Source organism: Takifugu rubripes, chromosome 7 (assembly GCF_901000725.2).
Source record: "Takifugu rubripes chromosome 7, fTakRub1.2, whole genome shotgun sequence".
Classification (NCBI taxonomy): domain Eukaryota; kingdom Metazoa; phylum Chordata; class Actinopteri; order Tetraodontiformes; family Tetraodontidae; genus Takifugu; species Takifugu rubripes.
Window position 1 is genome coordinate 14,998,175 of NC_042291.1, and position 23,942 is coordinate 15,022,116.

At 49.6% G+C, this 23,942-nt stretch overlaps 1 protein-coding gene across 3 annotated transcripts in view; it reads right to left on the reverse strand.

Moving 5' to 3' along the window:
* Window positions 1-19,254, reverse strand: part of grin2db (glutamate receptor, ionotropic, N-methyl D-aspartate 2D, b) — a 37,061-nt gene extending 17,807 nt beyond the window's left edge. Inside the window, exons 1-6 of one of the 3 annotated variants that reach the window (XM_029839049.1) lie at window positions 18,962-19,254; window positions 6,420-6,755; window positions 5,903-6,109; window positions 4,407-4,673; window positions 1,786-2,114; window positions 136-250 (exon numbers count right to left, since the gene is read on the reverse strand). In XM_029839049.1, the coding sequence (XP_029694909.1) occupies window positions 136-250; window positions 1,786-2,114; window positions 4,407-4,673; window positions 5,903-6,109; window positions 6,420-6,707 (1,206 nt within the window). In that variant the 5' untranslated portion in view covers window positions 6,708-6,755; window positions 18,962-19,254. Of the gene's footprint in view, window positions 1-135; window positions 251-1,785; window positions 3,075-4,406; window positions 4,674-5,902; window positions 6,110-6,419; window positions 6,756-18,961 lie in introns of those variants that run through there. The other 2 variants (XM_029839051.1, XM_029839050.1) reach the window with 2 other exon arrangements.
* Between the last annotated feature and the right edge of the window lie 4,688 nt (window positions 19,255-23,942).

The window sequence follows — 23,942 nt, forward strand, 5'->3', positions numbered from 1 at the left end:
ACGATGAACCCAAACAAGCTGACTATCCTTTCTGACATCTACTCCTCTGACAGGCTAGATCTGTGCTGTATTGTTCCAATCAAAATGCCGCATTGGCCGGTACAGACGTGTGTTGTAAAGAATTAATGTCCTTACATCTTCCCATCCGCGTCCAGGGGTCCAGGAAATTACATCCAGGAAGGGGTTGGCCAGGTACCCGTCGTTATTGAAAGAGTAGTCTCGGCCTCCGAGGGTGATGTTGCTGAAATACCTGCAAGTCGGGGTCGTTGGGGAGAGAAGAGAGTCAAGAACACACAGTGCAAGTATTGGTTTTGTGGCTCTGTGGAGGAAGGACAAATGAAGGGAGCAGATTTGAATTCGCTCCGATGCCCTTAGAGCTTCTTTGATCGGAGCAACTGTCTGCAGCTGTTGGGGCGCCGCACTAAATGGGACAGAGCCTTCATTTCACACTCCTTGTGTTTCTTCGTGTGATTTGCTAAAAACAAAACCAACAATCGGAGCAGTCTTCAGTAGCAGACAGTAGCCAGCATCATCTTCACCCTCAGCTGCTGCACATGCAAATAAGAAATGAGAGTTCATGCATCATTTGCCCGTTAGAGCCTATGCTGGGGTGTGACTGCAAATACACTACGCCACTGCACGGCTCGATGCCAACAAGTGTCCCTCATCAGTCTCATGTGTGGTTGTTTAAAACGTCGGAATGATAACCAGAACCACTTGGGCTACCTGTTAGAGCGAGCCGCCGCCTGTTGGCACTGCCTACGAGGAATACATTAAAAGCCGGCTCATTAATATACATGAGACATGATGCGCCTGCTACAGATGTTGGGATAATTTTGCCAACTCACTACTACAGGCACCAAACAAAATCTCGTTTGCATGGATCTTGGCCAGGGCTGAATTCAGATATCGCCTTTGTGCCAGCTCCCTGTCTGCCCTCTTACCTTCCAGCTCATCGTGGCACAGCATCACGATATTTTTCCAGAACGCAACTGAGCCCATTTATTTCTAATATATATATATGTATGTGTGTGTGTGTGTGTGTGTGTGTGTGTGTGTGTGTGTGTGTGTGTGTGTGTGTGTGTGTGTGTGTGTGTGTGTGTGTGTGTTTGTGTGGAGAACAAAAGAAAGGTTGCACCAAACATACTTTTTCGGAATTTACTCGGATGGTTGGATGATTGACAGTCAGCTCCTGATTGAATGATATCCAGTGTTTCTATCTTCCAAGCACGGATGCTTACACTGCATATTCCAAATGCATCCCAGGAAAAACCAATAAAAAAAATATATAGGGTAAAGGCTTAAAGGCACCCCGCCATCGCCCGGACGTCAGCACGCCAAGTCAGCGATAACCCACCTGGACTAATGTGACCCCAAACATCTGCACAACGTTAATGGTTTCCAATGGAAATGGCAACACATCCAGATAAAACAGAAACAGAAATGAACAGCTTTCATTTGTGGAGGTTGATACTTGTGGCCTTCAGTCATTCTAAAAGATGGAGGAAGACTGTTGGATGTTCGCGTTTCTGTGCTTTGGCTCAAAATCAGACTGATGAGCAAACTCGTTTGGTTTGGCTGAAAAGTGCAGATGACTAATTTAAGCCTCTGATGGACAGACATTATTTCTGTCTAGTGTTTCTGTTCACCATTCTGCAGAGAGATGATGATTCAGTATCCAAGGATTAGCAGCTCTGATGTCTCCCGCTCAGGCTTACTACCCCGTTCAAACATTTACAACATTTACAAAGAAACGGTATTTTCAGCGAACCCTCAAGGTCTCACCTCATCCTACCCCGCAGTCGTTGGGTCTGATTGGCGTCTGTCATGCAATTGGTGACAAAATTTGGCCCACCCGTGGTCCCGTAGTCCTTGCGCATGGCCACGGCCCCGTGAGTCAGCACAGACACGCCCCGAGCGATCCTCCTCCGAGGTTCGTCCCTCCACCCCTGCGGTCGGACCGCAAACAGGGCCTGAGGCAGGTTCTCCATGCCCAAGCCCGATAGAGCCGGCCCCACCGCGAACCACATGTGGGAGGCCCCGGCCTGACCGGCGGACCAGGCGGCCTTAAAGACCAGCTCGGCCTCCTCCTGGGAGCAGTAGAGCAAGCGAACCTGGAGGAAAGCAAGGAAGGCAGGAAGGGGACAGGGACGAGGAAGGACACACACACATATACATACAAGTGAGATAAGGAGGGGACCGGGGGAGAGATGGAGAAGGACAGATGGTAGCTGAAGGAATGGGATAAGGTAGAGCTGGAAAGGGTGAGCGACTGTGATGAGGTTCAGCCAGGAGTCGGAATCAGATGAAGACAAACCAGCAGGCAGGAGGACTGGATGTCTGCTGAGCAGGATGTGCAGGACCAAATCAGGGTTAGTGAATAATGAGCTTGCATCCAATGGAAAAAAAACCAACAGAAAACTGAAGCATGAATAATGAAAAAAAAGTAATAAAATAAGTGGTGGAGGAAAAAATTAAGAAGTGGAGGCGGAGAAGTAAGAAAAGAGTAGGGCGGTTCGAGACCAAACACACCTGAGGGAAAACAAGAGGGAAGAGGTTAAACTCTATCATGTTATTAACAGCAGGGAGGAGAAAAAGAAAAAAAAAGAGCCTGAGAAAACAGGAGATGAAGGGAGGGAAATGAGCGGATGAGGGAAGTAATCAGTGGTGGGAAAACTCCTTGGAGAACGCAAAAGAAGAGGGGAGGAAATCAGAGCCTGAAGAGATATCAGTGAAAGAAAGGGTGGACGATGGAGCGAGGGGAGAGGAAAACATTAAAGAAAGATACATTTAACAGAGGCAGCGTTGAGAGCGCAAGCGCTCTTTGGTGCAAACGCTGGCATAAAGGGGGAGGGGCTTAGACATCGACCTGCATGGATTTTACAGGGTTAGAGGCTAAAGAGAGGAGGAATCAAGGGATTGGGAAGGGAAAATGACCTGAAATGGAGGTTAAAAAAACAGAATTCATCTGAGAAATGAGGGCAATGGGAATGTCGGCATTAAAAAAAGAACATAACATGACAAAGCAAAGAAATGGACAAATGGAATTTAGAGGAATGAAATGAGGGAGAAGACTTTGATAGGAGGGAGGAGGGAAGGAAGGAATTTTAGTATTGCATCTTCATTGAGGTTTGAACTGTAACGGCTTGGCAAAACAATCCAGTGTGCACGCCAATAAAGCTCCAGTGAATTAGTCAGGGAATGAGAGTGAGTGATGGGGAGGAGGAAGACGGAGGGGGAGACAGAAATAACGGGGAGAGGGAAGATCCGGAGTTATAGCAGACACACACGATTCCCAACGACGGGAGACGGAGACAGAGGAGGATACGGAGAGAGGGAGAGCAGAGGAAATACGAACAAGGCAAAAGCTGCAAGAGGAATGGAACAAAACAGATTGAGAGGAGAAAATTGACCCAGAGACCTGCATCAGGGCTAGAGACACAACCACACACGTAGCAGAGACAGAGACAGGAAACAGGAAATGCAGATTTACACCATCACTGAGCATTTACAGCATGGAAATAAAGAGGCCAGAAGCAAAATAAGCCGGACAGATTGGCAACTGGGTGCAGCTCGTACGTAACATTAACACTGACGTCGCCGGAGAGAAAGCCGAGTGATCCCAGTCACGTGCACGATCAACGCCAACACAGTCGCGGTCACACAGCGCTGCGGTGACCATGCTGGGATGTGGACAGTGACGCCGAGACCGGAGCGTACAGAGAGCGTCCGATCGATCACATGCCGCAGGAAGGATGGACAGGTGGACCACAGGAGTGAGAGAGGTATTCATAAAGGGATGGAGGTGAACAGGAGGGGTGTGTGTGTCGGGGGGGGGGTGAGCTTGTCTCCAGGCAAAAGGATGTGGACGGGGGGGGGGGGGCAGAGGGGAGAATGAGGGAGTGGGGCAGGCATGAAGAAAGAAGGACGGACATGATCACGTCCTGGAAGCTGAGGTTTGAGGGTAAATCCTGGGAGGCGGGAGGCAGGCAGGGAGCGAGAGATGAACCGGAGGTACAAACCAAAACCACAAGTCACGTGACTGAACTCAGAGTTTGGACGGGAAAAATCGACGCGCCAACAATGGAGTGGCTTTTGGAGCCCGAATTGTCCCAACAAAGGAAATTTAGTCAGACAGCGTTTCAGATCGACTCGTGGTTTTTCACTTTTATCGGTGTTGTACCGTCGAACTCTGCACGTCTTGGCACATGGAAAGGAAATAGAAGAACAGAGGGATAGAGGAGAGAGGGGAGAGAGAGAGAGATGCGGAGGGACAGAGGGAGATAAAGAAGGAAGGAGAAAGCTGGGAAGCCACCTGCCAGAGAGGAGGCCCCCCCGGACGTTACTCGCAGCCCTTCCTCCCCTTTCCTCCCCCTCTCCGCCCCCCTCCCTCCCCCCTGTCTCACCTGCGCCTCGTTCTCCTTCAGCAGCCTGCGCGTGCGCGCCCCCCCGGGGTCATCAGTCACGTTCAGGATCACCACACTCCTCTTCTCCCATCCGATGAACGAGCCGTCCGTCAGGCCCTCGACCACGGAGAGGAAATCCTGGTAGCCGTGGTGACGCGTGGACACCACGGAAAAGGAGGTCCAGTCGTACTCCTCCAGCACCTCGAATATGACCTCCAGCTGGAGGGCGGTGGAGGAGCTGAACTGGAGAAAGATGGAACCGGATTCCTGATTTGGGGATAGAAAGCGGTAGATTTCGTTTAAAATTTCAGCACAAGAGACAAATTTCCCGTGGTTGCACTGGCTCAGAAGCGAAGCTACTGCGTGGTGAGCGAGGCGCCGCTGTCACCGCGGTGCCACAACTCTGCGGACTCCATCTGCACCACATTGAGGCTTCGCGAGGCTGGGAAGCGCCCGTGGAGCGGCAGCGCTCCAGCAGCCCCAAGGCTGAAACAGCTCGGATTGTTGAAGGAATTCTCTTATGAGGTCCAGGAGGGAGTGCTTCTGAAAAGTCTGTTCCAGGGACGGGAGGACAGGAGGGGAAAAGGACTATACCAGGGTAAAACTTCAAAGGAAGTTCATCAAAGTGCCACAATTTCATTCCTCGAATGGAAATGGTTTAGAAAAACAGCAGTTAGTATGCACAAAAACAATGGTGCGGGGTTCTTAGCCTGTTTGGTGGTGAAAACATGAGACACTTCAGTTTCTGTTGTGCGAACACACACACCCACACACACACACACACACACACACACTCATGCCTGCTTATTGCCTCCCTTCCAGGAACATCAGAGGCAAAGCAAAAACCCCAGTTGGTGCCATTTACAGATCAAACACCGCAGAGTTGCAGCACATCAGCGACCCTGACCTTCAACTTCCCCTCTGTCCCAAAGGCACATTCCCCAATCTTTTCTTCACAGAGTGGACGCATCACACTTTGACACTCGTCATTATGGGAAACATAAGCAGCTCCTCTTTTAAAGGTTTCATTCTTACACCCATTGTTCCTCTGACCACAATGCAAGAAAATTACAGCCTCAGACTTTCCAAATGTACAAATCGGACTTTTCCCGTGGCAGAGTGCGTTCTAAGTTCTTCAGAGACGCTCTGCAAATGTAACAAATCTTTGTTAAGTATTAAACTGCCCATCGCTAACTAAGATTAGGTATAAATTTGCCCCAAAATGTTTTAAAAGTCATTAATACTTTCTACCAAACGGTGTCAAATAGCATCTACATATCAGAATTACATTAATTTGCTATGTGTTAGGCCAGGACAAGCGCACACACACACACACGCACGCACACGCACACGCACGCACACACACACACACACACACACACACACACACACACACACACACACACACACACACAGTGCTACTACTACACTTCTACGCTTTCTACACACATGCACACCCACGTCTTTGTCGTATAGCCGACCCTCCCTCCCCATACCTGCGGCATCCTCCCCAGCCCTGCTCCCCCTCCTACAGCCACGATGGGCAGTCCTGTTTGTGCAGAGACAAACTCCAGCATTGGGGCCAAAGGACCCCAGGCTGTCCGAGGAGGCCTCTCTTCTTCATACACCAAACCCTGCAGGGGCCGCGCTGCCAGCAGCTCACACAGCTGGGACAGCACCGTCTTAGGGCTACTGTCATTCACCTGGAGGGGGGAAAAAAGAGAGATGGGGCAGAGAGAGAGAGAGACGCGAAATCCGGTTTGATAGGCACAGCGGTGTGACTTGACTTTGTGCTAGTCATACATAGTGTCCATGACATGCCTGACTAACAACAAGCTCTGGTTGAAGAGAAAACCAGGCTCCGGCTCATTTAGCAGGGCCCACACAACGGCTGCGCCGTGCTGCCCATTCAGCTCTAATAATGGAAGCGCGTATGAATAATGGATGTTCATTGTTATTCCTTTTCTTGAAATACGGCTGAATGAGATGTGTGTGCGAGAGACAGTGTCCAACCTGTAGCCAGATGACATTAGCCGAGCCCCACTGGGTGACCACACTCTCCCCCAGCGAGCCGTATACCCGTCCGAAGCCAGGGTAGAGCACCCTTCCCCCGGGCCCCGCCACCGCCGCCTCCGGCTGCACCGTCGCGCCGGCGTGGATCACTGCGATGTTGAAGTACATCCCGGCCCCTGCCTCACGCTCCCGTGGGCTGGGCCGGAGCAGGAGGTGGGGGGACGCGTCCACCAGACCTGCGCACTCTGCCAGGACCAATAGGAGAGAGAGAGTAGGTATGGCGACCATGGCAACCTGCCGAGGGGGGGAGGCAGATAAATATCTAAGAGAGGGTGCCTGGAAGAAAGAGAGAGCAGAGAGTGGAAGAAAGTTTGAATCGAGGAAACGGAATAACACAAGAAGGGGCAAACCCACAATAGCGTTAGCTTTGGCTGCACCAAATAGCGGACGAGGAGGAGGCAGCGCAGAAACGGGGGGTGGGAGGGGGGGGGGGCACAGGAAAGCTAACGAAAGCGAGCCAGAAAAGATGAAATGACTTCTATTTAGGCTGCAGGCTGAGAAGGAACAATATGAGGCAAAACAGAAACCGGCAGTTCAAGGGAGGGAGGACGAGATGGGGGGAGCTAATAGCAGACGGAGACAAAGATGAGGGCAGAGGTGGATATTGTGCTGCATGAATGATAACAACAATTAAGATCACTGTAAACACACTCGCCCTCACACAGCTGCATCCCAACACACGCGCACGTGGGACTTTCAAGACACACACACACACACATACAAACACAGAGTCAAGATGAATGCATTGCTACACTGGCCTTTAGAGCTACTTAATGATAGAAAGATACGAGGGTTACGGCTGTATGCGCGCACACACACACACGCGCACACACACACACACACACACACACACACAGATAATGACTACCTGGGAGGTAGCGGGGTTAATATGTATGCCACACACATGCACCAAAACACACCCCCACATCATTTTCAATTTACTTCTGTTGCCAACTGCCTGCCCTCCCTTTCTCCATCCCCCCCCGCTTCGTCTCGCGCTCCATCTTTTCATATTCCCCATCTCTTCTTCCAATTTTCATGGCTTCAGGAACCAAACACAATTGCATTGATTAACAGCAGCCCGCCGACATAATATTCCCTCTAAACTCACTCTCCCGCTCTCCGTTTCTGCGATCCCATCCCTCCTTTTTTTTCACTCCATCTTCTGCTGTGGAGAAGGTAGGGAAGATGGGAGGAAGCAGCAAAAAAGGGAAAGGTCGGACGTGGGATTCAAAATGGATTTGGGGGGGGAAAAGGAGCGGACAAACCAGAGGTTGAAAAGAGAAGCAGGAAAAGAAATATTGATGTGTATACGTGTTTGGCCTTAACAAATCGCACTGTGGGTGTGTGTGTTGGCCTGTGCATGGTGGGAAAACCGGACAATGGCGAAATGAGATGGAAAGAGAGGTGAAAGAGGTGAGGGAGGGGAGAGACGGGCCCGATATCAGGAGAGGAGGAAAAGGTAGCATGCGATAATGAACGGGAGAGGGAGGAAACCCGGACTGGTGTTCTCTTCTCTTTAAAGGAGGAATGTGGAGGAGAATGGAGAGAAAATGAGGAAGCAGCAGGAATGACCCTCATGTCGTCTGCTGGAGCGGCTCCGTGGTGCTGAGCTGTTAGCCGTTAACTGTTCGACCTGTCGCTGTATTTCACTCTGCCAAGGTGTTTGCATTAGATTGTCCAACACGTGGGTGTCACTGTGGAAGGTGTGAACGCAGCACATCACTCTGTACAGTGTGTGTGTGTGTGTGTGCGTGTGTGTGTGTGTGTGTGCGTGCGTGTGCGAGCTCTGCCTCTTATTAAAAGGGTGGCAACATCTCACCAGAGTGTGAGGGAATACAGCAAAGTAAATTACATTTAAATCCACATCTAAACACGTCTTAAGCGGGTTCATTATGTGTTTCCAATTTTGCCAACCGGATTATAAACGCGCGCAAAAGGAGAGAAACAGAGCACAGGTTTCCTTCGCCACCCTTCAAACGTTCAAATGTCACTACATTTGTCTGCACTGTTAAGAGTTAAGTAGTGTTTTCATTCTAATGCAGTGTAATGGACGTATATATCGCACAAACGCATCCACAAAATGTTTAAAATGTAGAAAAACTATTAAATAACACATTGGTTTACTGGGTTTGAGAGAAGCAGGCTAATGGTTATTGATTATTATTGGCACAATTTGGAGTGTTTCATGTCTAATATAGGATACATTTGAAACCTCAACCTGGTGTTTTTGACTTTAAGCACCGGTTGTCAAAGATTTGTTATTGCAGTGATGATCTCTGTATCCGTCTAATAGTCATTTTTAAAAGAGAGAAGTGTCTCCAGCAGCACAGACGCTGATGTCAGTGATTGTTAGAAGAGTCAAGGAGATGAGAGTGTGAACATTCACACACAGACAAGTGCCCCCCCCCCCCCCCCACCCCACGCACACCTCAGAAATACAGAGTTAGTACAATAAAAACATTCCTCATTGCATAAATGTTGTATTTACATAACGACTGTGTGCTCATTCATTCTAAATGGACCCCCCCCCAACTTCAACACTTGTTTGAAAAGTTTGGGAACAGGTTTGCGGTTTCCTGTTGCCAAAGGCAAATCAACTGTTCCGAAGCTTCATTTCCTGTGTAGAGGATTAAAAAGAAGCTTGTATTATCCCTGCAAATACCAAAGAGATAAAACAGCGCTGAGCCTCTAAAGACAAAAATGAAAAATTGATTCTTGGTGTCAGCGTGATGGCGAAAAAACAATCCCGATGTTTTCCAGCGGCAGATCCCCTCAGCTGCACCTGCTGCTGCTGCGAGCGGACGAGGGAGACCCGAGGCGGGGAGGGGGGCGCTGGAAGGACGCTTCCTGGCACCCGCGCCTCCCCGAGCGCCTCTCCTGCTCCACGCCGGAGTCGGCGGAGCGCCAGAACCTTGTGCTGGGGAAATGTGAATGGGGAGTGCGGCGCTGAGCGCTGTGTTTCGCCCATGTCGGCGCTCTGCTGCTTCATTCCGGGCTGTCATGCAGAGTAATGGACCTGCTCCCTGCTGCCTGTGGCACAGGCTGTTCTGAATCAGCCCAGGCTTCCACAGCCGACAATAAAAAAAACCCAAAACAGCTGAATACTATATGCATAGTCTACTCCTTTATTAGAGCTGCAGCATCTCTGCGAGTGACTGAGAGCGGCAGGAATAAGAAACCCTCCGGTCAAGACTCCCTTTTTTCTTCTTTTTGCTCAAGATTGCTGCTGTAGCCTCTATAATTTCCTCAAGTCCATACCAGCAGAGTAGTAAAAGATAAGAAAGTGTGTGCCAGTGTGGTGCCAGCTCTATGTAGTGTGTGTGTGTGTGTGTGTGTGTGTGTGTGTGTGTGTGTGTGTGTGTGTGTGTGTGTGTGTGTGTGTGTGTGTGTGTGTCATAAGGGGTAAGATGGTGGTGTGAGCGAACAGAGGAATGAAAAGAAGAGTGCAGCTGGAGCTCGATGCTCCTCGTGTTAATTGGCCCATACTTCAATCACAGTCGCTGGAGTGTGTCCTCTCTGACAGAACATACCCCCCCCCCCCCCCCCCCCTTTTCACAATCCCTCTTTCTCACTCTGTCCTGCTGCACTTGTTCACCCCCTCCACCACTCACTCACTCACTCTCATTTGACACATGCACGAGCAGGGACACTCACTCCCTCACTGGCTTCATGCACTCTCTCACTATCGGACCTCGCCACCTGCACCCCCCCCCCCCCCCCCCCTCCCCCCAAAAGCCTGCATCCACTCCTCCCTTCCACACACATCCTTTTCGTGTACTTTCATTCACTGCTTCCTATCCTCCTTTGCTTCCTCTCCCTGCAAATCTTTCTCTTCTTCTCCCTTTGATCCGTGTCGAGCAGGAGCTTCACCAGGCAGGCGAGCGGCTCATGTTCCCAGAGTGCTGCGCGACCTGCAGAGTGTGCGGCAGCAGCAGCAGCAGCTGCAGCAGCAGCAGCAACAACAGCTGCAGCAACAGCAGCAGCAACAACAGCTGCAGCAACAGCAGCGGCAGCAGCGGCGGAAGCGGCTGCAGTAGCAGCGGCAGCAGCAGCAGCAGCAGCAACAACAGCAGCTGCAGTGGCAGCAGCAGCAACAGCAGCTGCAGCGGCAGTGGCAGCAGCAGCAACAGCAGCGGCAGTGGCAGCAGCAGCAACAGCAGCAGCAACAGCAGCTGCAGCAGCAGCAACAGCAGCTACAGCGGCAGTGGCAGCAGCAGCAACAGCAGCTGCAGTGGCAGCAGCAGCAACAGCAGCTGCAGCAGCAGCAACAGCAGCTGCAGCGGCAGCAACAGCAGCTGCAGCAGCAGCAGCAACAACAGTGGCAGCAGTGGCAGCAGCTCTACTGCAGGCCTTGCTGCAGGCAGCATTACTTTAAAAGCAGTAACCACGACAGCCCCCCCCCCACCCCCCCCCCCGACAGCTTCTCTGCTATCATAAACAATCTCCCCGCCAAAATCTGAGCCATCCATCCTGCCAAAGAAATGCAACTCCGTATTTGTAAATGACATCCACACTCATCAGAGCTGGCTGCTTGATCACATGACGACAGCACTTGTTTCATGCGAGAGGTGTCCAGATAAAACCAGGATGCTGCGATAATTACTTTCACGCCGGTGCGTCTGCTCCACTCTGTTTTCTGCTAGATTAAACGGGTGTCTGTGCGTTGCACCTCTGGGCCTCCAGCCAGCAAATTCAAATGTGCGATACTGTAAACGTGGAGGGGAGAGTGAACCCTGGTGCTCAGGCATTACACCCATTTCTGTCAGCAAATCTCATTTTCCTCCTCTGTATTTTCTGGCCTTTTATATGAAGCGAAATGATACAGTCACCTTGACATCCCACTTTGATCTTTCTTCGCCACAAAATGGCATTTCCCCCTGACATTTCGACTCCTCGTAATTTCCATGTGGTCGAGCAAAAAATGTGCCCGGCTCCCGAAGTTGAGAGTGTCTCACGTTTAATTCAAATTTTTTTTTTTTTTTCGTTTTTCATTAGTTCAGATTAAAGTCTGCTGCCAAGAGACGCCGTCAATTAACTGAACTTCACTTCTGCACATCCGGGGGATGAATTTCATTATTTGAATGGGAGGACACTTCTTGTTTCTCTTCCCTCGGCGGATTGATGGAAATGAGATGAAGCTGACCCCCGCGCCCCCCGCACCCCCCCCACCCCCCCGCCGCCACGCCGACAATTCTCTGACCTCATTTTTGAACAAAAAGGAAAATGTCCTGCTGTTGTTTCTGGCTCGCCGAGCATGAAAACTGGGAATCACATCAATTACCTACGATAATCGCTTAAACAGGTCACATCAGCAAGTATTGTCAGGTAGCGCGCGCACACACACACACACACACACACACACACAGACTTGTTGCTCAAAGGTCGCACGTGTGGACACGCCAACCAGTGTGAATGAAGCGATACCCAATGAACCGATGAACGTGCACGCGAGCAGCAACACCCGGAAAAGCACGTTAAATCACTATTTATCCCCATTGCTCATTCCCTCTCGTTCCCTCACATTTGGGGAACGTCATCGACAGATGCTTTACCATCTGAATACCAGCGAGGGCGCACGCTTTTCCGGCGGAAAGGTCGGCGCCCGGTGAGCGTGCGTCCCTGCCAGGGTGGAGGGTGTTATTCCAATAATCCTAACTGGCACACGCTGAGCTAACTTGAATGAATAACAATGATTTGGAATTCGCCCTGCCAATCTTCATCGTTGGTGTTTAGTTCAAGGCTGGATTAGAAGCGGGAATATTCCATTTCCCCACTTCACCGACATATGATGAAGTGAGGAGTGTTGGGGTGTGCTGTGGCGGGGGCTGGGGGGGGGGCTGCTTCCTGGACGGCTCACCTGACTCTTCTGACTACAGCAGCATATTTTACTGGGATTAATGTGCATCTCCTGTCAATTGTTCTATGCAGTTTCCTTGCTAGCTAAATCCTCCACCATGCTGTACTTCAGGAGACCCGACCAGGGGGATTATCCCATGTTTGTTTTAAGAAGAATTATTCTTCTTTGCTCAACCTTTCAAAGACATCCCCCAAACTCGGCGGGCTTGGTGACGGGGAACAAATGGCTTTGATATGGCGGCGCTACCAGTGTAGCGCAATTATTAAAAAACAAACAGGCGGCGCCTGCACATTATGGATCCCGTGTTTATTGGAAGTCAAATATAACCAGCAGCGAACCCACAGCACCAACATTGACCGGAAGAACCGCTCACTCCAATCTTGAGCCAGTTGCACTAAAGAAGAAAACAAAAAAAAAGGTGTTGCTTCACTCCGCAGGCACGGGCGCTTCCATTAATTCCCTCATTGATTGGACAGACGCTGGAATCACCTAGGCAGATCTAAATCAGTCACTAATTAAAAGAGCAAGATGAAAAGCAGCCGACACTGCAGCCCTTCAGGACCCATAAGGTGAGACGTTCTGTAAACGTTGTACACACGAGTAGAAGCGGCGGAAAAAAAGAGGGGGGAGAAAAAGATGCACCTGCAGTGCTGCGCTGCATAGCAATGGCTCCCCATCCTATTCCGGAGGATAAACTGATTAAACAGATGTGGGAAACCTTCGGTGAAACCTGCTCGTGTACAAGGTCACGCAAACGCAGGTGCACGCTCAATGTCACATGCAATGATTTATGTGTTGATTTAGCAGGTTTGGGGTAAAAGAAAATGCTAATGGAGCTCCAAAATGGATCCATAATCTCTTCCTGCACCATTACAATGCTGTGTAATTATTTGTACTGCGTTTATGGCGCATCTGGCTCCAGCCGAGCTCATAAGCGAAGGTGTTAGAGGCACTTCTGCAGGTCTGCAGCATAAACATTGTTGGATCAATTTGGCTCAGAAATGCACTCTCATCCAGGACAGAGGAATGTGAGGGCTGAGCAGCGCCGCTTTAATGGAGCCGTAGACCAGTCTCCAGACTGACGGAAAAGGAAAAATCCCAACGCAACAAACAAATAGAAAATATCTGTCACGCTGTTTTGGGGTTGGGGGGGGGTGTTGCATCTTGACACATTAAAAACTAGAGCATCTCATTAAAGCTGCGTTCAGTGTTCAGCGGCGGCGCTACGCGACGTAATTACGAGCAGCCGCCAGATATCACGATCCGTCGCAAATGTTTTGACAGGAATGATTTTCCTCTCTGCTAAAATAAACAGTTTCAAAGCCTTTTCTGGCAGGTCCATCACGATGAAATTCTGCTCGGGCTCGTGATGCCGTCCGTTCTGCCTGGTCCAAATAAGCCGGTTTGCTTCTTAACAAGGCACTTCATTCGTGTAGCACAACACGTTTGGCTCGTTTCTGCTTCAAATGCGCGTGACTGACTGTCAGAATGCAAGAGGACGAAATAAAGTGTTTAATAAAGGAGGAGTTTCTGGGACACTTCTGAAGCCAGGTGTGAGCAGTGTAGCATTAGCAGCAGCGCACGGGCTTGATGCGCGCTCATATCTACAGAACTTTGAGGAATAATGTGTGTTTTCATGAAGTGAAAATGTCTTTGGAGAAATGTCTTATGCATTGGTGACAACAGTGAAGGCTGCAATCAACAGTAGGTTAAAAATCTCTGTTTCCTAAAGCTCACGGTCCCAATGGGAGGACAGGACATGCCACTGTGCACACTTATTAAAGAACAATAATGGAAACACCGTTACTCCCTCTGCACCTTTATAAAAGGCTAACGTACGTTTCACCACCAGCTAATCTGCCATAACGACTGAACAGCTATAAGACCTTAAGCTGAAGATGGAGCACACGAAGCAAGTCCAAAGGTCACAAAAACTAGCTCCACCAGAGGTTGAGCCTTCCTTCCTTTCCTCTTTGTGGGATGAACTCTGCAGTCACACTGTAAAAAAATAAAATAAAATATAGGAACAAAGCTATTATTGTATGCAGCCATAAACCAAGGATGGCGGTTCAACTGTAAATCTGGCACGGCCGCGCCGCTACGATGCTAAATGCTGTTTGCTGGTCTCCGAGCGCACAATGACAAACGCTTTTAACAAGGCTGCTTCCACGCGCTGCGCTGGGAAGTCTCCTGGATTAGCAGGTATGACACAGCAGCCCAGGGTGACGTGCGCCTTGTGCCGCAGACGCGGGTTAACAGAGTTTTTATAAATGCTCCCATTTCCTCTTTTTAATAACCACTTGTGCTGTCATTTCCTGCCCCATCCATCATGATGAAGGAACGCAGCAGTCTGCTGCAAAACGCTGCACAAATACTGCTGCAAATCTCCTCTTCCCTTTTTACTCTTCATGCTCGTGTCCTGGGTCTGTGTGTGTGTGTGTGTGCGTGTGTGCGTGTGTGTGCGTGTGTGAGTGTGAGGAGCGGTGTCTATGAGCATGTAGATCTCCTGGGATGAGAACCTCTCTCATCTAAAACTATGCTTACTGTGGTCGGTTTCGTGGTTTCTGTCTAATAGACAGCGACGTGCGTGTTTGTGTGCACGTGCGCTTTTGTGTGTGCGCGTCTTTTGCAAGCTGTCATGTGAAGCATGTGTGTGTGTGTGCTACCTGTCGACAAAAGTGTATTCCCAAACCAAGCTGCAGGCTTTGGCTCAGCTGCGTGCGTGTGTGTGTGTGTGTGTGTGTGTGTGTGTGTGTGTGTGTGTGTGTGTGTGTGTGTGTGTGTGTGTGTGTGTGTGTGCACTAAATCCTCCCTCAGTACTGTGCGCTTTCATACTTGCCTGTGTTATAGTTCACAAATGTGTGTGACCACCTGCCTGTCGCCATCCCCACTTGTTAAATGGCATCCTGTGTGTGTGTGTGTGTGTGTGTGTGCGCGCGTGTGTGTGTGTGTGTGTGTGTGTGTTCCACAGTTTAGCGGAATTAGCTGGGGGCGGAAGCTCAAGGTGCCTAAACTGTGGCAGAGTCTCGATGGTACCAAAGTTTGATCACATTCATAACAAGTAACAGTAACTAGTAACAGTAACAGTAACTAGTAACAGTAACTAGTAACAGTAACAGTAACTAGTAAACCACCGATTCCGGCTCCTTAAAGCCCATTTTTGATTAAAAACTTGATCTATTTTCCTTCTCTGGCTTTTCCTGATTCCGTCCCATCAGTGGCGGCTAGTTTGAGCTCAAACCTGCCGTTAAACCACCAGCAGAGATTTGCTGCGTTAGCTTTAGCGGTCATGCAGCACATGGAGGAGCGCAGAAACGTCGCGCGGCTGCAGCCGACGGCTGAACCTATTGATCGATCAGCAGAGAGCGCGCCACGGACGATCTGATCGGCACCGTTGATGAGGACGCGTATCGACCGTTTGATTGAAATCACTAACGAGCGTTGGAAAACATGCAGTTGGGATGATCCTTCAGAGGCGGGACGAGAGGTCCCCACCAGTAAAGAGACAGGGACCGATCGCAGGGGCTGGCGCTATCTCCGGATCTATCGATCCACCTCGGACTGACGATAAGTCTAAATGTGGATGTGGACCTTAATGTTCTCTTCATTGGCCCGTTTATGCTATTTGCATCTGTACCACCAGGATGACTCAGGATTGGGGGGGAGGGGGGGGGGGACCTCAAAAGATCTCAATGAGCTTGAAATTCTGTGTCGTGATGCATTGAAGATGGCGCCGCTCTTCCAGGACGTGCCGACTCTCGTGTTGCATAGTTGGAGCCCGAAAAGATGCAGATGAGCACTAATGATGCGCTCGGTCGGAGCGCAAATTAAACTAAATGGGAAACACGCGTCTGGCAGCGGAAGCTGCTGCTTCTGCGGGAGGATCTCGCTCCTTTATCTCATAATGAGCTCTGCTTGGTCACAAATAACTGCCAGTCTCAGGGTTTGGGACAGTTCGTTCAAAATTAGCCCCTAAAACAGTTCGAGCCAGCAAAGTTGTTTGTCCGTGTTGCCTAGTGACGCACGTGACCTTTGACCTGAGCACAAGTTGTGGGACTGAACGAAGCACATTAACAGGTATTGATCAACAGGTTGATCATATCACAGATCAGCTCTGGGTGTATGGAACTGGGCTGAGGAGGAGAGGGTTCTCGGTTCAAGCCCCAAAGGTGCCAGAACACTTTCAGAGCACTGCCGAGGCACCCTTGAGCAAGGCATCGAACCCCCAAGGGTCCTCCGATGAGCTGGGACAGGCTGCAGCAGTCAGGAAATGTGAGAATTAAAGAACCTGACGGCACATTAAACCCCCCCATCCTGACGTACGCCACCCCTCAGCTGGGCTCTTCCAGACCCACCACAGCAAGAGGGGGTTTTATTTTTTTCTTCTTCTTTGGAAGAATGCGGCCAATTTTCTATTATTGTTGCCGAAACGCAGCTTCTGTCTGATACATGAGCACTACAGTAAATGTTTTCCTTTCCTCCTTTTACTGGGAATATCCTGAATCATCTCTAAAACACTAAATAAAGGGTTTGATGCACGGACAGCGTTTGAGACCCTTTCGCAGCCTTGTCGAACCTCAACAATCATCACGCCGCTCAGCGCCCTGCAGCGTGGGAACACATCCATCCGTCCAGCCCCGAGCTCCTCCGTGGAGGGGAGCACTGTAATTGCTCCAAAATTCCAGCCTCTGATCTCGTTAAAGACTAATTGATGCGCCGTGTTAACGGGCTTTACCTTAATTGGTGGTATTAAAAGAAGAGTGGGTGCAGCGTGTGGGAGAAGGTGGCGGGTATGAGGAAACCATCCACTCGTGTTGCATCGAGCCAATGGGAAGGGGGGGGGGGGCTGCACAGGAAGTCACAGGTTGCAGGGGTGAGGGAGGGAACGGAACGGACGGAGGAAAGAGGAAAGAAGAGCGGGCTTGAAGGTTTTCATTGCAGGAATCGGCAAATCAATGAGGTGATATTGATGAAGAGGAGGAGGCGAGAGGAAGCCAGCGCTAATGTTTACTTTGGCTTCCCCCCCCCCCCCCCCCCCCCCCCATACACACACACACACACACCCTCTGATTTTTACTTCCAACAACCCTCTCTCTTCCCTCCGCTCCAATCTCACCCCGGTTCTCCCTTATCTCCACCTCCTCCTCTTCCCCGTCTTCCTCACACCTTCCCTCATCACTCGCTCCCTCCACACCTTCTGTCTCTTTCATCACCCCTTCTTCTCCATCACCCCCCCCTACTCACAGCTGGTACAGTACTGATCTCAGGGCAACTGTACGGAGGAGAGGGGAGGCTGTGTCTGACACCCGGGCAGCGGTGCATGCAGCATCTCTGCTGCAGTGTGCCTGCCCGCGTGCACATCATCCCACCAGCTTTGGGAAAAGGAGAGAGAGGAAAAACACAAACCAAAACGGCAAACTGAGCAGAGCGTGTCACCTGGGGGTGAAAGAGTCCATCGAAATGGATATCAGCGAGAGAAGTCAGCTGAGACGGGAGAGACGCGCACGGCGCAGCCCGCGGAAACGAGGGAACAAACAGCACATTATTCCCAGTTTCCACAGATAAACGCGCCGGCGTGCTCGCAACGCGCGCCAATAAATTTGATCTGGCGCTTCAGAATCACTGCAGCAAATCTTGGCTCTCCATTTTACAGGTCAACAGCCCGATCAGCCCCCGTGGTGGTCGCTCTGGTCCGGGGGGGTCTGAGACAAAGGTGTGTGTTTGTTGTTTTCGACTGTGTGAGCAGAATAAAAAGTTACCGGATGCAGGTGTGGAAGTGAAATCATAACTGGAGATTTTAAAAGAAGAAGAAGAAGAAGAAGAATCTCCCTTCCAGCTGTCTGAGTGTTTGAGGGAAGTCAGGAAAGATTCCTCGGTGGCAACAGAGGGGATATCTGAGCGCTGCCATACGCCCAAATATTCAGCCTATCGGGATATAAATAGATCAAGGAGGGGGGGGGGGGGGGGGGGGGGGGGGGGAACTGATCAACGATCTTGCGGGGTAAGCAGCAAGACGAGCAGCAAGGCGCACGCACGCACCAGCACTGACCACGCAGCCTGAGAAAATGAACATCAACAGATATGATCGCCTCAATTAATACATCCGCAGCAGAACCGAGGGGGGAAACTGGAGCCGGCGCAGACTTAAGCGGAACCAGAAACTCTGTCGGAATGAATAATGCATGGCAGACAATACCACAGCCTAAAGCTTGAGTCTATATGATTAATGGAACTAATGTGCGCGGGGCTCGCTGAGGTATCCGCGCCGCTTGTGAGTTTCCCAGGCGCAGCAATGACAGAGGGGTCACAGCTCCGGTCCGCCGGCCGCTTCCCCCTCCATCCGCGGCTCCATCCGCGGCTCCATCCGCGGCTCCATCCGCGGCTCCATCGCGGCTCCATCCGCGGCTCCATCCGCGGCTCCATCGCGGATGCCGACACCCGAGCCCCCGGTTCCCCGTCTCAATGACGCGCGGCAGCCTTCCCTCGCCGCCGGAGCCGCAATTAATCTAAACGGCCGAGAGTGTGTGCGTGCGGCGTGCGCGGGGCGAAGTGCAGGGGGGGGGGGGAGAAAGAAAAACAAATGCCTGCGCACAGAGCATATCATGAGATTAAATGTACTTACTGTTTTTCACCAGCCTTTCCCCCCTCTTGCCCTGCGTCCCTCCATCCTTTTTCACATCCTTCCTTTTTGAGGTATCCGTTTTGCGGGTGTCCCCCCCCCGCGCCGCCACCGGCGCCGCCACCGCACGCAGACACGCTGGGGAAAAAAAAAAATATGTATCTAAATATATAAATGTTCTACATGTATTCAGTTTCTCCGATCTCTCTCCCTCCCTCTCTCCTCTCTCTCTCTCTCTCACACACTCTCTCTCCCTCTTTTTCTTTCCGTGTTCTTTTGTTAAAATTCAGTATATGCGCCCGGTCACCTAGCAACCGTCAACCTCTCTCTCTCTCCCTCACTCTCTCGTTTCCTCCCCCCCTCCCACTCTCCATCACAGGCGACACGTGTTGAATGCTAAACTTAACGGTCCGGAATAGAATTAATAACAGCACGGAGGCTCTCTATTCCTCCCTTTCTCTGCCCCCCCCCCCCTCCCTCTTTCACTTGTGCGCGCATCATACTGCAATATAAATATTTACTAGAGCCACTCAGCCCTTTCATTGACGACCCTCCACCCCCGCCCGCCGCGCGTCCCTCCGCATGCCCCCCTCCCTCCCCACTTCCATCCATCCATCGCTGACTCCCCCCCCATCCCTCCCTCATCGTCCTGCCTTTTTTCCTCCCTCCTTCCTCCCATCGCCTCTTTATGCTTCTCCAAGCAAAACGGAGGCGCCGCAACAGCGTCTGTGGATCCACATGTGAGTGTCACCCTGCCCGCTGCTTTTTTTTCTTTTCTTTTTTGTGCATGAGAGCCGCAGTGTGTGTGTGTGTGTGTGTGTGTGTGTGTGTGTGTGTGTGTGTGTGTGTGTGTGTGTGTGCGCGCGCGCGCGTCCATGGCACTGACCATGTGTGAGAACATGCAGCGTTCAGCATATCCGCATCCTGCGCTCTCTGCGTCGACTTTACGTTGAAATCTGTGCGTTGACTCAACTTTACGGAGCCTTTACTCGGAGGCGGCGCGTCGAGGAGCCCAGAAGTTGTGATCTACAGCAAATTGGGGCTCTGGGGTGTGTTGTTATTCGACAGGCGGCCCGGCCTCCCCTCTTTTCTCGGGGTAATCTCAGATCAGCTCTAATCGATGGTGCAATAGTCCGGCTGTGATCATAAGCAGGAAGTCTAGCGGGCTACTCAGCAATTGATCTTATGATTGGAGTTTAACCTTTTGATCGGACCTTGGGCTGCCTTTCAAGATCACACACACGAGAGAGACACACTGAACCATGTAAACACGCGCGCGCGCACGTGCACGTATTGACAGGTCCATTTGGACTATGCAGCAACCCTCCAAGGAAATGACACGTATTCATCAATACATTGTCCCATTTGTCCTGACCGTGCGTGTGCGTGCGCGCGCGCATTAGAGATATTAAAACTGATTCTTTACGCAGCATTATTTCTTTGCGCAAAATAATTTACCTCTTGGATTCCTCCATCCCCCTGGTGAATGAATCTATGTTGGGTGATTAAAGGACAAAAGTTTGACTTGATTAATAATTCAGCAGCAACATTTTTACTCTGGAAAAGCCCCCGAACAGGCGTCACACTTGGAGCATTTCCCAAAGTAATTCCTTGGAATTGAAATAAAAAATAAAAATCTTGAGGTTTGAAGCCACAATGCAGCATTTCGCTGTTTGCAGTGGAGCAGCGAGGCCCCTGCAACACTCATCAGTCATCCTCCTGCCTGAGACCAACAGAAAGGTCAGCAACACCAGGCTCAAATTAAAATTACATTTGTGAGATAATTAGGTAATATCACAAGACAGGGAAAACCAATATAGTGTAAACGGTTCCAGAGGTTAGTTAGCTAGCCGGCTACCTGCTGTTTATCATAAACAAAAGACTAGCTGCTTGTAAAAGAAGCGTGATTATACTGGAAAAAATGCATTATTTATTTTATTGGCAGAGTAGAATTTGAACATTTTAATGCACTTTCATGTATTATAGATTTTTGAAGAGTTCAGACTAAATATTAGTGGAACACCTGCTATCAAAGTAACACAGACACACATATCTTAAATTATTAGGAAGTTAATGAATTAAGAGTTTAAATGTCTTTGTTTAGCGGGCTGGTCCATGTTTCACCAGAGCGAGCTTAGCTTAAACAATAAAACCTTATTCCAAACTGTGACATTGTGGATTGATCTACTCTGCAATACATTGAACTTACCTCTGCTTGTCCTCTTCCTCCCGTGGTGCTCGGGTCAAAGTCTTCCCCCTGGGAGCTAAGACCCCTTTTATAGTTCCAGGCAGGAGCTACTAGTGGGCGAAATAGAACTATATTAAAGTATGGTGTATGTAAATAATATATAGGGCTGGGGTTAGTATCTATCTATCTATCTATCTATCTATCTATCTATCTATCTATCTATCTATCTATCTATCTATCTATCTATCTATCTAGTCTCTTCATATTTTGTCATAATTCATGCCTGCTGACACAACAGACTCTGTATGTGCACTGATGAGATAATGGAGCCATTAGAAAATGCTCGTTTAAGCCCGTCGCAGCGTTGCCTGTCACTCTGTTGGAAATGTCATTAACTCTACCTAGTTCCTAATTTAGTGTCAGCAGTTTAGGACTTGACTGGGAAATGTCCCTATAAAGAGGTGCATTCTACTGATTTCGATTAAAATTGAATATTATTCTGAAATAAAAGGGCATTTATATAAATTATAACTTCTATAAGTTCTTGCGTTTGCTGATTTGGGGATTAAACCCGAGAGGGAACAAAGGCCAGCTGTGAGAAGATGGTCTAAAATGGTCAAATGAACTTGCAGTCAGCCAAACTACCTCTTTTCTATCTTAGAAATATTATCTTTTCTATCAATATTAATAACTGACAGTGTGCCGTACATTACTGTTTTTCAAAGAATATTATTTTCCATAAAGTTGCTGTTGTATTATCCGCTTTCGTGTCATGTGTTTTAGTCATTATGCACTTATTTGACCGCTGAGTTGATGGTTGTTAGTCCCACAGTCTGGACCACAGAGGTTGGACATATTTACAGTAAAGAGTCAGCAAAAAGTTTAAAAGTTTAAAGTATTTATAACGTCTTCTGGACCTGTGTTGTTCTCTACTGCCACAGTCTTATTGAGATTAAGATTCCCAAACAAAGACTAAAGGATTCTCTAGAACGGGACCTTCAGGCAGAGCTGGAGTCAACGTGACCACAAACGTATGAATGAGAGTAACCAAAAGACACTTTTAGGTGGACAAAACCCAACAAATCCAGAAACTTTTAACGTTCCTTTTGGAAAACGAGGATACCACTGAGACGTTTCGAGATCATCTTTTTCTGGGATGACGAGATGGTCCCGGGCCAGTTGTGGTGCCGTCTGATTTCTATCTCAAAGAAGAAGAGGAGGAAGAGGAGGAGGAAATGTTTCCCATTCAGAAGTTAGAATAATTAGAACTGTGGGACGGGTATTGTTAAAGTACAAGATGATGTAACGCACAGGCAAACCTGCCTCCGCTCGACTCAACAGGAAGAAAAAGAAGACAGAACATTATATATCCTGAAGAGAATACACACAACACAGCCCAGTTACTGATGAACGATGCGGCAATAATGAACAATCACGACCACAAGCTGCTGCCTGATCTCCGCTGATCTCGGGTCAGCTTCCGGATGAGCTCCATATGGCGGCAAAGGTCAGGAGGTGGCGCGATAACGCCGACCTGTGCCCCCGCGATCGCTATCCTGACGGCGCGTAAAGACCGATGGCCGCTGATACCGACCGGCCCGATTCCGGTTCTGTGGCGCCTTCGGGGGTGCGTTCGCCGCCGCCGCCGCCGGTATCTGGGGGCATTAACACCCCAGATACACATCAGCCTTTGATATTTCCGGCTGTGTGGAAGAGGCGAGCCGGGCCGCACTCCTCATCTGCCACCTTGTTATCTGCATCTGCCACATGCATTCATCTTCATTTGCATTCATCAATCAATCCATCATCCCACCTCGCCCGTGCGCACACACACACACACACACACACACACACACACACACACACACACACCTACCGCCCCCTTTCTGTGCAGCGCCTGCAGCCCGTAGATATGAGCGGTAACATCAGGGTTTATGAGGTATGTGATGGTATGCGTCATCACTGTATTTACACCGCCGTGCGTGTGCGCGTGCGCGCGTGCGAGCATGTGCCTGTTCTTTTACACTACAGCCTACGCTGTGTACATTTCCATGATAGTGACGGTGCAGAAGTGTGTCGCTCATAAAGGTTGGAGTTTTCCCCTCACTGTCTTTGAGAGGCAGCGGGGAGATGGAGAGAGTGAGCGTCGGTGTTTGGTCTGATGTGACGGCGCTCCACTATCTCTATTTACTCATCTGTTTAGCTCTGAGCTAACAATCAAACAATAAGGTTTCTCCCCACCCTCTCTCGCTCCCTCCACACGCACATTGGCTTCGCACACACAAGCACAAGAACGGGCCTGTGATGGAATCCTGGATCCCATCATGGCATTTTATATAGAAATAACCCCTCCCATTAAAAAAAACAACGTTTAATTAAGTAAGCTAATAAGGCCAGAAGACAGAAGCAATATTATATGTATTTCTTCTATAAGTGATCAAAGTTTGTATATAATCCATAATGCAGAGTCGTATATGCTGTCATTTCCTGTCTGTTTGTGTGTTGTTATTGTATATTCGTATCAGATCCCTGATGAGGCTGCTGAGTACATGTCGTCATTAATGATTTAAAGTGTATTCATTGTTATTAATTTCTGCATGGAAAATATAAACCGAGAAGCCTTGGTTGATAAATATTTTAATGGATTTAATTATGTGCAAGGCTTCTGCTGAAAGTGTTACAGGTACTAACGAGCTTTCCAGTCGATCATTTACTTTGTTTTGTTCTCATCATTTAAAATGCTGCACTTGGATCAGGAGAGCTCCCAATAATCCAAATTAATGGTCGTGTTTTACA